Below are 16,858 nucleotides of genomic sequence, written 5' to 3'. Positions count from 1 at the left end.
TGGAGCTGTAGCCGCAGGCCTACACCACAACCACAGCAATGCCAGATCCAAGCCATGTCTGGGACCTATACCACAGCTCATGGAACACCGGATCTTTAACCCACTGAGCAAGGCCAGGGATCACACCTGTGTCCTCATGGATGCTAGTCAGATTTGTTTCCACTGAGCCATGACGGGAACTCCTCCACCAGGTTTTTTTGGGCAGAAGTGACCCCCTATTCCAGGGATGGGTTCTGATGGTGATAGGTGTACTCCCATTAGCATATACTTTCCCCCCTACCTCAATGATTCATTCAGAGATGGATGTATAACTCAATCAAAGCTAATTTGATGGAAGAGATATTTGTTAGAGTTTCTCCCACTTCTGTATAAGGCACTAGAAATAATTCACTCATTCTTTTTAATTCATTCGTTCTTGCTGCATGTAAAAAAGGCACTAGATTGTGAACAAAACAGCAAATCTCTACCTTCAAAGAGCATATATTCTAGAAGGAGGAAGCAGAAAGTAAACGAGTTACATGGAATGATGTTTGGAACCAGAAGGAAAATTAAAAAGGGGAAAGTGGTTAGAGAGGTAATAGGAGGCAAAATCTGCATAGAACTTTGTATACTGTTGTGAAGGTTTTGGCTTTTACACTGAGTGAAATAAGAAACCATTGGGGGTTTTAGGCAGAGCAGTGACATATGACTGTATGTCTGTAATAGGATACTCTGGCTTCTGTGTTGAAAGGGAGAAAGTAAAAGCAGAGATGAGTTATGACACCTATGAGGCTTTGGGATATTGAAATATTGGTTCCAATTCTTCACTTAATAGAATTAATCTAGAGAGGGAGGAAGGCATACCTTTAGAAAATTTTGCGTGCTGCTTTTGACACACGAAGCTGATTGGGGTCAAACACATAGAAAACCCATATATTTTTTGGGAAAAGTTTATTGGCAAAAGCATTACCAACAGCTTAAAGAGGCTGAAGATGGGTAGGATGTAAACAATTGTGTGCTTTCAGTTTTCTACAGGCAGGAATCAGGTTGAGAAACCTACTTATCTTTCAAGAAAGGGGAATTTTCCAATGCACTTTCGAAGAAAAGATGCGTAGAAGATAATGGAAAAAGAATGATTGCCTAACAGTTCCCATTGTGGCTCAGTGGGTTACCAACCCGACTAGTATCTATGAGGATGCAGGTTTGATCCCTGGCCTCACTCAGTGGGTGGGAATCTGGCATTGCTGTGGTGCCGGCAGCTGTATTTCCGGTTCAACCCTAGCCCAGGGAATTTCCATGTGCCACAGGTGCGGCCCTGGGAAAAAAAAAAGCATGATTGCCTAGATTGTGGAACCAAGAGCTATGGAGAATAGAATGGCTAGTCATTATTAGGCAGCAGAACCAGTACCTAATCATGGAACAACATTCTCCCTCCTTAGGTAACGGAACCTGATGAACTTTGCTCCGTGGGATTTTGTAATTGTTATGGACCAGTGACTGCTATTTGTTTCCATTTTCCCCCGTTTTGAATGACAGTATTTTTTGGTGGTTATATTGTCCCTGTCCATTATTTGTTGTAGGTTGGCCATAGAGAAGAAGACACTTGCTCTTTTTATTCATAGGTCTCTACATCAAGAAGAGGGAGGAAAGGTATGGATTGGAACAGGTGTTTTGAATGTAATGAGGGCATGAGCAGCTGAAATCCTGGAGGAAAGTTGTTTTTTTTTCCCCCTAAGTCTGGAAGAAGGGGTTAAGGATAGGAGGAAAGGGTCCATTGGGTATTAAAGATGTGTTTGGCTAGCATGCAGCTCCCTATTGGCAGTAAGATCTTGGAAGGGGGTTGGCTGCCAGGATGTGAGTAAAGATTAGAGAATGAATGTCACAATCTTGAAAGTCATCTTTGTTTGGGTGGAGAAGATCACTCACATGGGTGAACTGTTGTAAAGCCTGATGAAAGCTCGGTGAGAGGGAAGGGCAATGGGGTACTTTCTGCTTTGCAAAAAGAGAATGAGCTTAGGATAAGGATCACAGTATATACACTTGATTTACATAACATACAGCTGGGTTTTAGAAGCTCCTCAAGTCTGAGCCACCCAGGCCTGTTTTTGAGCTTTGGGGAACAATGGCTGTGAACTAAGAGTGTCATCCTAGAACCAAAGTATGGGACATCCACTGTGGTGCAGACAGGAGTCTGAACCAGCCAGGACATGCCTTCAGTCTGCTCATGTACGGCAACAGCATTAATTAAATAAGACTCCACTTTCTCACATGTTGGGAAGGGAACTGCATCTTGTCTTAGATTTTTAAGGGTGAGGAAGCCTCAAAAAAGGAAAGCTGAACTTTATAAAAATAAGGTACAAGGAGTTTGAGCAGTTCATTGGAAAAAGACATAGGCCTCTGAGTTTATATTATCTTTTACATTAAAGAAATGTGGAATGTTTTAGCTAAATAAGAGTATTTATGATGTTATGATAGCTTTTGTTTTTTTAAAATATTACGTATTAGTCTTGTTTTGCATGGTTCTGGAGAGCAAGACCAAAAAAAAAAAAAAAAAAAAAACAAAACAACCTGTCAGCTACATGACTGTAAGAATGGATATTAACTACTAAATCCCAGCATATGAATTGTAATCAATATATTTTTTTCAATAAAAGATTGAATGCATGCCTGACAAATGAAAACCAATGGGTGAAATTTACAGGGAGACAGATTTGAGTTATTCAAAAATTAAATGGACTCTCCTTGAAAGGCAGTGAAGTTCTCTACTACTGGAGTGAAACAGGAGCCAAAGGACTATTTTTCAGGGATGTGATAGAGCGGATTTCTTCATTAGATGATGGTTAGATGACCCAGCCTCTGAGATCTCTGAAAATTCAGATACTCCTAACTCTAAATCCAAGGGTCTCTATAGATAGACTTGGGAGAAGTATAAATAAGTCTCATGATCTCAGAGAAATCTTCAAGAGGCATGTGTTCAATGGCATGTTTATTAAACAAATGCTCGCGACAGATTTTCACAACAGCAACAAATGTTATTTCACTACATCAAATCTCACTAAGAAAAAAAGACAATCAGAACAGTGTTGATGGATTCGGATTTTTTTGTGTTTTCTGGAGGGTAAAGCCAGTCTTCTCACTCGTTTTCTTCTGTTTCGTTTTCTTGAATCTCACTTGATTTCATTTTCCTTACCTCCTCTCTGGCTAAATGTCCCCGGAAGGCTGCTTGGATTTTAAGAGCAGCATTCTCCTCCATGTTCTTATCTTTTGAAGATTCCTTCGTGGGAAGAAGAGACTTCTTAAATAGCCCAGATTTTGATGCCATAAAAATAAGAGCACAAATTTAAACAGTTTAGGGATGCAATAACTGAGATGGGTTGCTTCCTGAGGGAATTTTATATATTGTCACATTGTTTATGTACCAAATGGTGAATGTTAAAACATCAGGCATTTTGTTTTGTCAGTCTTTGATATGTCTCTGCAATAAAAGATCATTGCCAATTTCTCCCCCCCAAACAGCTCCCACATAACAGCTTCCTATTTAACTTTTTTTTGGGGGGGGAATAAGAATCCTTGAAGTGCAGTAAAAATGCCAAGAAGTATAGTAAACGGGCTGTTTCAAAAGAATCATCATTACGTAAAATGGATTAAAGTGTTCTTCGTTTCTCAATGATTAGCTAATCAAAATTATACATTTAAAGTGAAATGCCGGAGTTCCCATCATGGCACAGGGGAAACGAATCCGACTAGTAATCATGAGGTTGCGATTCCATCCCTGGCCTCTTTCAGTGGGTTAAGGATCCGGCATTGCCGTGAGCTGTGGTGTAGGCTGCAGATTCAGCTTGAATCCTGAGTTGCTGTGGCGTAGATCGGCAGCTGTAGCTCTGATTTGACCCTTAGCCTAGGAGCCTCCATATGCTGCAGGTGCGGGCTTAAAAAGAAAAAACATTAAAAAAAATAATAATAAAGTGAAATGCCAAAGAGAAATCTATTTAGTCCAATAAAGTCAGTTTTATCCTGGTTTGTTGAATTTTTTTTAATTTTTAATTTTAATTAAAAATTTTTTTTTTCTTTTTAGGGCCACACATGTAGCATATGGAAGTTCCCAGGGTAGGGGTGGAATCAGACCTGCAGTTGGTGGCCTACGCCACAGCCGCAGCAACTCGGGATCCCAGCCAAGTCTGGGATCCGAGCCAAGTCTGCGACCTATACCACAGCTCACAGCAATCTGAATCCTTAATCCACTGAGTGAGGCCAGGGATCAAACCCACATCCTCATGAATACTAGTTGGGTTTGTAAACTGCTGAGCCACAATGAGAGCTCTTGAATTTTTGTGTACAGCCTCTTTAAAAAAAAGTGGGTATAATTTACAGATAGTGAAATGCACAGATCTTAAGTGTACAGTTCAATAGATATACAGCTTTTAATAGATTTTTAATTATAAAAGTGATACATATACATTTAAAAACTTAAATATCACCGGTAGTGAAAGTTTTCTCCCTCTTCCTAAATCCTACTCCTAAGAGGTAATTATTACTATGGGTTGAGTATAAATATCCTTCTAAAATTTCTCTATATGCAAATGTATTCATCTGGGTATATATATTTGCCTTTTTATTTAAAAAATGAGATCATGCTAATCACAAAGTTGTGCAACTACTTTTCCATGTAACGATGTATCTTGGTTCTCTCTTTTTGTCATTCAGTATATAATTTTGTCCATTATTATTATTCTTTTTAGTGTGGTACCCATGGCATGTAGACATTCCCAGAGCTAGGGATAGAAACAGAGCTACAACAGCCGGCCTATGCCACAGCCACAGCAATGCTAGATCTGAGCTCCATCCGCCACCTACACTGCAGCTTATGGCAATGCTGGACCCTTAACCCAGTGAGCGAGGCCAGGGATCGAAAATGCATCCTCATGGATACTAGTCGGGTTCTTAACCCACTGAGTCACAGGGAGAACTCCGTATCCATTATTTTTTTAATGACACCATTGTATTCCATTGTACCGATGTACTTTGATTTATTTACTCATTCTCTTATTAATGGCCCTTTGGGTTGTTTAAATTCTCCCTTCCCCTTGACAAACAATGAGGCAAATCCAGCTCTTTTAAACTTAATACAAACAGATTGGTATAAAATCCTCTGAGAAAATGCCCTAGTATGGGCAAAATGAATTATGCTGATGTTGGAAATCAATGGGATCTCAATTCAAAGTCATAAGAGTCTGTGCAAGGGCACCTATTAAAGACATAAGGAAATGACACTCCTTTCCTTCTTTCCTGACCTCCTACTTCATCGTATGCTAACGCTGGGCTGATTGAATTGTACTGATACAATTCTGAAATGACTTGTAAAGGTTACAGGGAAAAATTATGTCCCACTGGGTAGGAAGAAAGGTATTCCTTGAGGGGGAATGCCCATTTTTGATGTCAATTCTTGGGTAAATATCTGCCAATAATTGGGACATCAATGCATGTAAAGAAACTCAGAAATCTGGCCTTCAACATTGTACATAGTGAGTTCTTTTTTCTCACTAGGCTTGGTCCTCTTGAGTCTGGACTATGAAGCATATAGACAATGAATGATATGCTGGTAAATGTTTAACAACTGACTCTCCAGAAAGAAAATGGTCCTGATTTATGTATTTACCATGATCTTAATGCTCCCACTGTGGCTGATCTCAAACTATCAAAGTGATGCTACTGAATGTGGGGTTCTGTAGGCATGTGCACAATTGTCTCTTAAGAGCTGACTTTAGCACACCACTGAATATAGGCATTTTTGAGAGTGGACTGAACCTAGCACATATTGCTTGGGAGTAGACTGTCAGGCAGGAAGTCATTTTTGCAGGGCAAAATGCATGGAAGATGAGTAGGACTCATTGGATAAAGCCATTTTATTTGGCTGTATGTAATTCCCCATCTGAACCTTTGCCACTGTGTGGTGGTGACAGCATCAATTAGTGAAAAATTTCCAAAGTGGAAGCCAAAGGATCAAGACTGAGGCTGTGATTTCTGTCTGTATTGCTTGGGGAGATTCTCCCCTCCATTGACAATCTTGGAAAATGAGATTGTTATTTTTAAGGGGAAGAATGAGTTTTCCTTTATAAGAGGCATGGCTAAAAATGATCCACCAGTTAGTGTATCACTGACGCTAGTTATCTAGAAAGCAAAATCATAATTTTAGGAATATGGATAAGAGACTAGATTCATCTTTGGAAAAATTTTAAATTGAGTGATGTCATTCTTTGTAGGAATCCAATAATATATGGAAAATATAACTTACTAAGGCTGGTGTATCCTCCACAGATGTCTGAGACTTTTCTTTTCCAGGCTCACATTTCTCAGGTGGTTCTTGCTCCTGGAAAAAGGGGAGAGGGCCAAATAGGCAATGTTTCCAAAATAGTAAAGTCTTGAATCAAACAGCTTAAAGGTAATTAAATATTACCTTAAGTTATTGATAAGTAGTGGGAATTAAATATGATTTGTTAAGGAAAGTAGGCGGAAAAAGAAAACTCTCAAGGGAATATGAATAAAAATACTAAAGACCAAAGAATTGGTAAAAAAAATTTGATCTTTTGCTTTTGGAATGTGTGTACTATTATATTATATTAAAAACAAAGCACTGTCATACTAAATTGTGATATTATGCTGTAATGAATTGTCATCAGAGAATAAAAAAGAGGTGCTAGTAGTTTCTCAAATAGTAATGAAATAAATGCTATTATTGTATTCCATAGTGTGAGGTCAAGTTGACTTTTTTGATGACGTTTGCAGATTAAAAACTAAGTCAAAGAAGTAATTTTTGCTATGGGGAAGAATTTATATAGGAAATAGGGAAACCAGCTCTATTTTGACATGGTTACTAAAATCTTCCTCCGGAATGGAAGCATTGCTAATTTATAACCTATGAGAAGAGCTCCTTTAGTTCATAAAACATAATTTTTTTGGCCACACCCACGGCATATGGAAGTTCCCAGGCCAGGGATGGAATCCTAGCCACAGCTGAGACCTACACCAGAGCTGCAGCAATGCTGGGTCCCTAACCTACTGCATCACAGTCGGTATTCATATAAAACATGTTCGTCGTCTTTAAATTTAAGCTAAGTACTGTACATGATTCAGATACCTTAGAAAAGAATTTCTTGACAGAAAGAACAGTACAATTAAATAGATTTAATAAGACATTTGTAATGCCTCTTACAATATTCATAATTTGGGGGAGATTCCCAATAATCTCTGTATTAGAGATAGGGAGAAGAATTAACCAAATCCAGTAGCTTCATGGGACCATACCTTGAATGCATGGTTGTTATAGAAGCGGTCTTCTATCTTAGTTCCCCATTCTGCTGGATCAAAGTTGGTTTCTAAATGACAAAAAAATAAAATAATTTCAGACTTGAGTTCATTAAAGTAAATACAGACTAGTAACATAAAACATGTTTCTTTTTCAAAGTATAGGTCCTTTACTGCCAGTTGAAAATGTTACTGATGTTATACAGAGCCTAGTGCTGTAGATGTAACTAGATTGTTAAATATATGATAATGAATTAAATACTAAATGAACCCTTGAGGACATTTAGAAAGGTAGTTAAAAAACTGAATTGCTGCCTTCATAGAATTTATAATAAAATGGGGGAGAGAGAAAAAACAGATGCCAATACTTAAATATAAGTATAGAAACATTACTATTTAATTATATAACCTTATGTAAGTTTTTTTTCTTTCCATTTTTAGGGCTGCACCTGTAGCATATGGACATTCCCAGGCCAGGGGTCGAATCAGAGCTGCAGGTGCAGGCCTATATCACAGCCATGGCAACGTGGGATCCCAGCTGCATCTGTGATCTACACCACAGCTTGCAGCAATGCCAGATCCTCAATCCACTGAGCAAGACCAGGAACTGAAATGGAATCCTTAACCATCTGAGCCACAATGGGAAAATGTATAAACATAAATGCTGAATAGTAAGGAAGTTTGGAAAAGTGAAGGATGGGAGTTTTTTAAAATTAGGCATATTTTGTAGTCAGTTGAAGTATTTATATTTAAACAGACTTTTTCTTTAACTTTTCATTATCAAGAATTTCAAACTTAGAAAGTAGAATAATGTAGAAAATTCACATGTGCACATTATTCATATTTATCAATTATAAACTCACTATTGATCTTACTTGATTTGTAACTTCACTCACTTTCCTGCCCTTCTTTTTTCAAGCCACTTCCAGACATCTATTTTATCTACAGATACTTGCTTCAGCATGTATCTCTAAGATATAAAGCCACAAACCATTACTACATCTAAAAATACTAATAATAATTCCTTAATATCATCAACTATCCAAATTTCTCCCATTGCTTAATATATTTTTGGTTACCTTTTATTTATTTATTTATTTTTTGCTGTTGGTTTGTTCAAATCAGGACCCAAACAATGGGCACATACAGCCTTTTGTTATGACTTTTCAATCTCTTTTAATTGAAACCTCCTTCCCTCCCATTCCACATTTTTTTCCTTGCAATTTATTTGTTGAGGGAATTGAGTCATTTTTCCTTTGGAGTTTTCCATAGTTTAGATATTTCTGATTCCATTTCCATTGTAATTTTTTTTTTAAACAAATTCCTCTGCCTCTGAATTTCCTGTAGACTGCTCTTAGATCTATAGGTTCCATCTGATTCAAGTTTGAGTTTTCGTTTTCAAGAATACTTTATAGGTAGTGCAGTGTAATTCTGTCCGGAGATATATAATATCTGATTCTTTCTCATTTTACAGTTTTTATGGGCCCATTGATGATGACTGCTTCGATAATTTCTTTAGGAGTTGAAACGGCAATGTTCTAATTGATCATTACTTTTTTATTTCTGGAGTACTTTAACTATTTTCCATATTTGGTTACCCTGAAATATAGTTCTTAAGGAAAAGGTAGGATAAAGGTTTGGTTCTTTCCTTTTATTTATCAGTTTTAAGATTAATCAGTTGGTTCCGTAGAATCCTCTCAAGGTGGGTTTTGTTTGTTTCGGTAAATCATTATGAACTAATGAATATTTAACGCATAGGATGAATTTCAGACTTACTGCATTTATTATTCTTATTGATGCTCTAATTGTCCAAAATTGTCCAGCAGGAGTTACTAGGTGCTCAGACGTTCCTGAGTCCTTTGGAAACAACTCTAATAATCGTTGATAGTTTTCTTATTTTCTCATAAGGCAAAATTTTGAGGTTCATCTTGCATATTTCCTGCTCAGTACATGGGATTGGTTAGTTCTCCAAGAAGCCCAGGATCCTGGGAAATGATAATTAAGACGCCACAATCTAGGGACTAGGTGCTCACTGGTACAGGGTTGGTCATTGTTTTGAGGCCTTTAAAAAACGTATAGAGACAGAAAATGATACTTTCAATTAAAAAATTTTTTTTTATTTTTAGGCTCGCACCTGCGACATATGGAGGTTCCAAGGTTAGGGGTTGAATTGGAGCTGTAGCTGCCAGCCTACACCATAGCTCACAGCGATGCTGGATCCTTAACCCACTAAGCAAGGCCAGGGATTGAACTGATAGGGCTAGAGTAGGCACAGGTGGTTGTAGAAGCCCCAAGAGGGGATCATAGATAAAGAGGGAAACCTGGGGGATTTGGGGAGACCACTGTAAGTTCAAGAAAAGGCAGGCTTGCTTAACTAGTGGAGGTGGGAGAATTGCCTCAGGTCATTGGGTGGGGGATGGGCTGAGGCCTGCATCCAGATTCAGACCTGGGGCAGGAGTTGGAGGACCTCCCTTCAGCTGACTTGAATACACACCTCACCGGATACTAAGGAGGAGCTACTACTCCCAGAAAGGAAGAGGCGGGCCTTTTCAGCACCCCCCACCTTGGATGATAAAACTGTGGCCCACCTGATCCTTGGGCAGAGCTTCCTTGCCTGCCTGCTTGCATCTCTTACAAGCGTCCTATCCTAGTAAATCTGTTTCTTGCCTATCACTTTGTCTCTCACTGAATTCCTTCTGTTCGGAGGTGTAAAGAACCAGAACCTCAGTGAGTCCGAACACAGGGTGAGTAACTTGAATGTAAAACCGTGGGTTCAAGTCTCAATTTGGGTTTTGGCTGGGTTTGAGTCCCGGCACATGGGTTCAGGTCCCAGTCTGTGTTCTGGTTAGATTCAGGCCGTTAGTGCTGTTAGTTTCAGAACCTGCATCCTCATGAATGCTAGTCAGATTCATTTCCCCTGAGCCACGAAGGGAACTCTGATACCTTCATTTTCTAAAAGAGAAAGTGCATCACAAAGTCATACTGATATTTTTCAATTTAGAATTATGGGTTTTTACTTTCATTTTTTATATTTGTATGTCATTTTATTTACACTAAAAATTCTATTTCTAATAATAGTAGTTACTTATTTGCATGACCTACAATATATAAAACATTTTAGAATAATATTATTTACAGTGAGGAGTTCCCGTCATGGCGCGGTGGTTAACGAATCCGACTAGGAACCATGAGGTTGCAGGTTCGGTCCCTGCCCTTGCTCAGTGGATTAAGGATCCGGCGTTGCCGTGAGCTGTGGTGTAGGTTGCAGACGCGGCTTGGATCCTGCATTGCTATGGCTCTGGCGTAGGCTGGTGGCTACAGCTCCGATTCGACCCCTAGCCTGGGAACCTCCATATGCTGTGGGAGCGGCCCAAGAAATGGCAAAAAGACAAAAAAAAAAAAAAAAAAAATATATATATATATATATATATGTATATAAATAGGAATTCCTGTTGTGGCTCAGTAGGTTAAGGACCGAACATTGTCTCTGTGAGGATGCAGGTTCAATTGCTGGTTTCTCTCAGTGGGTTACAGATCTGGCAATGCCACAAGCTGCAGCGTAGGTCACAGATGCGTCTCAGATCTGGTGTTGCCGTGGCTGTGGCTGTGATGTAGGCTGGCAGCTTCAGCTCCAATTTAACCCCTGGCCTGGAAACGTCCATATGTCACAGGTGTGGCTGTAAAAGAAGAAATAAAAATAAAAAATATAAAGGAACACTTATGTATTCACATCAACACCCCTCTGTTAAGATAATTGGTAGTATACTAAATACATTTTCCATGTTTTTTTCACTTAATATATCCTGATGATCACTCCATAGCATCATATAGAGATCTTCCTCATTCCATTTTTGTTTACAGCAGTATATTATTCAGTAGTGTGGATGTACTCAAGTTTATTCAATGAACCCCCTATGATGAATATTTGGATTGCTTCCTCAAGTAAGAATACAGTGAAAAGTGAAGTGGAATTTCTGGGTCAAATGTAAAATATATATATATAATTTTGGTAGATATTGCCAACTTCCCTTTCTTGGGGTTGTATCATTTTGTATCCCCTCCAGCAATGTATGTGAGTATGTATTTCTTTTCTGGCTTGCTTAAAATAAATTGCTTTTGCCAATTTGATGGGGGGAGTTGTGTTGGTTGCTCCTCAGTGTAGCTTTGATATGGACTTCTGTTATTCTGTTATTACGGGTTTATGTTTTCATATATTAAGGACAATTTGTATTTATTTTTGTGCAAATTGTTTGCTCATATCACTTGCCCAGATTTTACGTAGGGTTGTTGTTTTTTTCTTCACCATTTCTATAAGCTTTTTATTTCATAGGTTTATTAACCTGTTGTGAATATAAATTGCAAATGTTTATCATTTGTACTTTTATTTTCCATACAATGATTTTTGCCATGTGAAAGTTTACTTTTGCCAATTTTATCAATCTTTTCTCTAATTGCTTTTGGATTTTTAAAGTAATTATAGCAACTTAGCTAGCAGAATTTTCCTTTTATGTTATAGAGAAATTAATTCATGCTTTCTTCCAATATTTGTATGATTTCATTTAAAAAAGTATTTAAATTTCTGAAAAACTTGGAAATTTATCCTGGTATATGATGTAAGAAATAGATCCAATTTGATCTTTTTACATCTTTATTTTTTGATCATTTAAAAGAAAGCCAACTTTTTCCCTGGTGATTTGAGAGACCACTTATATCATATACTAAAACATTTCCTGTCACAAAAAGAAGAATTAAAACTAGTAATTACTTCTGTGGGATGCTGGCATGAGAATTCTTGTACTGTGTAAGAGACTGGGCTAGAGGACTATTTTCTTCCTTTTTGGAGATTAAGTTCTGATCCATCTATCATTTGGAGAATTCACCTTGGTTTACATGAGTAGAAATGGGTGTGGTGCTTAAAATTTTTTCAAATAGTTTCACCCAATTTTTATTAGAGACCCTGAGAACCTTAGTCTGAATTACTAATTGCTTTAATTATCATGATCTAGCAACAAATGACTCAAATGTTTTTGTAATGAGATGTTTCTGAGGTCTAAAATTAAAAAATGACTAAAAACCTCTTACTCATGAATTTGTAAAATTAACATTATAATAAAATTAAATTAATGATTATTATAATTCATCTCTTACTCTAAAGGATTTCTCTTAATAGCTTTTTAGTGGCAGTTGGGTTTCAGATTGTGCAACAAATATTCACGGAGCTGGAAATGGAAAAGACCAGCAATTCAGGAAATTGGCAGAGCAAATTTCTCTGTTAGGGTAGAGCAAAGAGAAGGGGGTGGAGTCTATGTTATGTGTATGGGTATTGTTTCAATTCAAGCCTTGTGGTAGGTTTCCTCCTCAGTGAAATGATTTAAAATAGAATGTTTATTTGCTTGTGATTATTTCTAGTTACCTTTACTACTCTTGAAATAATGTAATCAAAAGTAATGATGATTACAGTTTAAACAAAATGGTTGTTCTACTCAGGGCTTTTATTTATTTTTATTTTTTGTCTTTTTTTTTAAGGGCTGCACCCCGTGGCATATGGAGGTTCCCAGGCTTGGGGTCCATTTGGAGCTGTTGCTGCTGGCCTACGCCACAGCAATGCCAGGTTCAAGCCGAGTCTGCAACCTACACCACAGCTCAGGGGAATGCCGGATCCTTAACTCACTGAGCGAGGCCAGGGATGGAACCCAAAACCTCATGGTCCCTAGTTGGATTCGTTTCTGCTGTGCCAGGAGGACAGGAACTCCTAGTTAGGGCTTTTTTTTTTTTTTTTTTTTTTTTTTTTTTTGGTCTTTTTGTCTTTTTTTTGTTGTTGTTGTTATTTCTTGGGCCGCTCCCGCAGCATATGGAGGTTCCCAGGCTAGGGGTTGAATCTGAGCTGTAGCCACCGGCCTACGCCAGAGCCACAGCAACTCAGGATCCAAGCCGCGTCTGCAACCTACACCACAGCTCACGGCAACGCTGGATCGTTAACCCACTGAGCAAGGGCAGGGATGGAACCCGCAACCTCATGGTTCCTAGTCGGATTCGTTAACCACTGCCCCACGACGGGAACTCCCCTAGTTAGGGCTTTTAATAGAAACCTACAGCTGTAATAATTTCCATTTTGACCAGTGAGTCAGGTCTTGATAGTCAAAGACCTTCAAGGCTGGGAATGTGGAAATTTTATTTATGGAAGCAAAGAAACTATGCTTTGGCTTTCAATCATAGAGTCACTGTCTCTGGACAGGATGGGACCTTGGAAATACAGAAAAAGAATATAAATCACCTTCCCAAGCTGAAGTTTTTTGAAAAGTTTTCTTTTCAAAAGCAGTTTTTCTGTGCGCCTTTTTTGAGGAGCAGTTTCATATACTCCCGTGAATACCAACTTATTTAATCTAAGGAGCACAGAATTATTATTTTTTGCAATACTTAATAATACTTTTTGAGTAAGAAGAGTCAAAATGTAAAGAAAACCACAAACTCCTCTTACGAAGAACAGACAGTCAACTGCCCAGGATGTAGGTGGACAGCATGCTGGAAAATGGAGAGCTGGGCTGAATGTTCTCCCGACCTCCCCTTCCACTGCATGTGTTCATGAGAAATACAGTGAAGAAAGTCTGTGATAAACTGGTAACCTTCCATAAGGTGGAATGTGACATAAGAGAATCTGCCAAAAAGGCACATGCTGTTTTAAAAAGCAATAACTGTTAAAGCTATCTGCCTCATAAAGGCTTTCTGTGTAATAGGAATGGTCTTAAGCAAGTTTTACCATAATCAAAGGCTTAGTCTCTTTTTTTCCAATGCCTATTTTAAAAAAAGCTTACTCTCTCTTTTCTCTAGAAGATTCTCAAAATATGCTGCTGCAAAAGCTGGTATATTGTCGGGTTGCTCCCTCAGAATCTCGCGTGTGAGCCCTTCAAGTAGATTCCCAAATCCTTGTGGAATTCGGTAGTGGGTGTTGGAGAATGGAATCGACATCTCCTTGGAAGGAACTGTCTATTGTACCTAGAGATTCGTTAAAGATACTGTTTTTAAATTTGTCTTATTTTACTTATATAACCACAACTATGACAAATTATTTCTGAGACCCCAAACTTCTGGACTTCAATCCTTTTTACCCCCAACCCAACCCAAGTCTATCCATTGCTTCCAAAGATTTTTGAAATTTTCCCTTATTAGACTGTTAACAGTCTAATTTAATAGGTAAATCATTTTTTAAAATTACAAAAATCACAGATTTTTCACTATAATAAGTATTTTTTCTCACTCTGTCTTTTGAAGACAGAGTAATTTCTGCTATCCCACGGGGATTTAGAGTGATTATTATAAATTCATCTTAAATTGCCGAAAAGGCCCTGTTAAGGGTCTAAAATTAAAAAACAAAAAAACTAGTCCTTGTTAAAACTAACTTGTCGAATAAGTTTCACACAGTCTTTCCCTTAGCTTTCACTTCTGCTGCATGACCTGCAATGCCTCGTCGAAGCATCTGTATACTCTGGAAGGGGCAACGGGGCGGGGGTGCTGGGGGCAAGGTCATGATTTTGCAATTCCAGTCTTCAATGTTTGGGGAGTCTTATATTTTCTGGATTCATCTTGAACAGGTTTCTTTTCCTATCTTGGAATACCAGAGCTAGGTAAGAATAGCTGCTAGGCAGCATGTTGGGCTACTCAGTGTTCAAATAACACTCAGAGACCTGGCTTGTTTGTGTCAACGCTGCCGAGTAAGGTAGGGTCGGGGTCTAGGTTGGGACTACGTGGTTTAGTGAGGCCCAATCTGTAAAGATTTTTTCCCTTTCTCTTTTTGAGGGAACAGGAGATGGGGTATTAAATCATTCTAAGGTGAAAAGGTAGAGACCCTCAACCAAGGTGGGGCGAGGAGAGGGGTCGCAGGGGGAACACAGGTCTAGTCTGAGGCGCGACGTCGAGGATCTGGGATTTCACACTAGCAGAATGGGCTGCTTGGGGGCCAGTTTTCCCTAAGTTTCCCAGAATGCGGCGGGGACCCTGAGAGAATAAGAGAGGCGAAGGGGAAAGCGACGTCTCGATTTCGGAGAGGAAATGGGGTAAACCGCCTCACCTCTTCAATCGCTCTGAGCTGGAGCTGAAAGTTCCGGTTGTTTTTTCTCGTTGCCGGGAAACCGTTCCCCCTCAAACCATTCAACTACGGCGGCCGAGGAGAGCAAGGGCCAGCCCGGCGGCCGCGGACGGCTTCGCGGAATTAATGACCTGAGAAGGGCGGAGTCTGACCTTATCGGCCCTGCGCAGGCCCCGCCCACAAGGCTCCACCTCTGCTGGCGTCCGCACCGCCCCGGCGGCGCAGGGGTGCGCCCTCCTCGCAAACATGGTCGCTCTGGGGTTTGTGTTTGGGTTGGTGCTGTCGTTACTCTTGCCGGCCGACGCAAGTGCAGGTGAGGCGGCCGGGCTCGGCTCGGGCCGACCCCTGTCCGCCCGTCCGCCTATGCGGACTCTGAGTTACTCCGTAGGACGGCCCCCGAGTCCCCTTCTGTAGGTCTGGGACGGAACCCCGGGCCGAAGCCTGGTTCTCCTTGCAAGGCCTAGGCTGCCCCGGCCCGTCCTCTTTCTCCACTCCCTTCCACTGCCTTTATGATGCAGGGAGTGGGAGAGTTGGGTTTATCTAAGCGAGGGAAAGCCCAAATGTGCTCAGACCGAGGCCCTTAGTGTCTCTGAATAATTGCAGGGGAACTCGAAGGGGAGGGGGCGAAGCTAGTTAGATAATATTTGGAAACTGATGACTCAGTCATCCCAAACATTTCAGTGCTGCCCCCTCAGTGGCACCCTTGGGGAGGGTTTCCTTCAGGCTGGGTTCCTTGGGGGAATTAAATTTTACTAGTTTTAAGTGGTGATTAGGGCTAAGAAATACAACCCCCTCACTAGCTCAGAATATTTAAGACTCAGCTTTGATTCCTGCTGCAGCTCGCAGATATTGGTGGTGGGATAATATGCGTGGCATTGAGGAGGAGGGTGACTCACTTTGACTATTGTTCAGGTCATATATTGTTTCGTTTGAATACCCCGGGCTGGACGCTGGGTCACAGCCATGGAGAAACCAGAAGAGGGACCTTGTCCAGAAATGCAAGTAAAGGGATAATGCTGGATTTTTTTTTTTTTTCCCCCTTCTTTATCCGACCACTCAAATAGTGGACCCCAAAGGTCCCTGTTAAGAAAGGAAAGTTGAGGAGTTCCCGTCGTGGCTCAGTGGTTAACGAATCCGACTAGGAACCGTGAGGTTGCGGGTTTGATCCCTGCCCTTGCTCAGTGGGTTAAGGATCCAGCGTTGCCGTGAGCTGTGGTGTAGGTTGCAGACGTGGCTCGGATCCAGCGTTGCTGTGGCTCTGGCGTAGGCCGGTGGCTACAGCTCCGATTGGACCCCTAACCTGGAATCTACATATGCCACGGGAGCGGCCCAAGAAATGGCAAAAAGACCAAAAAAAAAAAAAAAAAAAAAAAAAAAAGTTGAGGTGGGAGAACAGAGTCAAGAAAAATGACTGCAGCTCTGCCTAAGAACCCACACAGTGCCCAGATGCAGACAAACTGCAGCCCATAAATGGTTCTTCAGGGTTTATCAAAA

General features: G+C 40.0%; 2 protein-coding genes across 9 annotated transcripts in view; one reads left to right on the top strand and one right to left on the bottom strand.

Moving 5' to 3' along the window:
- SPA17 (sperm autoantigenic protein 17) lies at window positions 2,948-15,491 on the bottom strand. 4 transcript variants are annotated; one of them, XM_003130022.3, is made up of 5 exons: window positions 15,347-15,491; window positions 14,094-14,274; window positions 7,282-7,352; window positions 6,272-6,346; window positions 2,948-3,274 (listed from the first exon to the last, which is right to left on the bottom strand). In XM_003130022.3, exons 2-5 carry the CDS (start codon window positions 14,245-14,247, stop codon window positions 3,113-3,115), a joined length of 462 nt encoding a protein of 153 aa, XP_003130070.1. In that variant the 5' UTR covers window positions 14,248-14,274; window positions 15,347-15,491; the 3' UTR covers window positions 2,948-3,112. The 4 variants fall into 4 exon arrangements, 3 of the variants coding, with proteins under 3 accessions (XP_003130070.1, XP_005667513.1, XP_003130071.1); XM_005667456.2 differs by having other exon boundaries at window positions 2,948-3,271; window positions 15,347-15,482; XM_003130023.3 differs by having other exon boundaries at window positions 2,948-3,253; window positions 15,347-15,482.
- SIAE (sialic acid acetylesterase) overlaps window positions 15,433-16,858 on the top strand; it is a 39,755-nt gene continuing 38,329 nt past the window's right edge. The window contains exon 1 of one of the 5 annotated variants that reach the window (XM_013979526.2): window positions 15,433-15,677. In XM_013979526.2, coding sequence (XP_013834980.1) covers window positions 15,611-15,677 — 67 coding nt within the window. In that variant the 5' untranslated portion in view covers window positions 15,433-15,610. Of the gene's footprint in view, window positions 15,678-16,276; window positions 16,363-16,858 lie in introns of those variants that run through there. The other 4 variants (XM_013979528.2, XM_013979529.2, XM_021063058.1 and 1 more) reach the window with 4 other exon arrangements.

Source organism: Sus scrofa, chromosome 9 (genome assembly GCF_000003025.6).
Source record: "Sus scrofa isolate TJ Tabasco breed Duroc chromosome 9, Sscrofa11.1, whole genome shotgun sequence".
NCBI lineage: Eukaryota > Metazoa > Chordata > Mammalia > Artiodactyla > Suidae > Sus > Sus scrofa.
The sequence above is the reverse complement of the archived record's forward strand: the minus strand, read 5'-3'. Positions and strand labels throughout refer to the sequence as shown.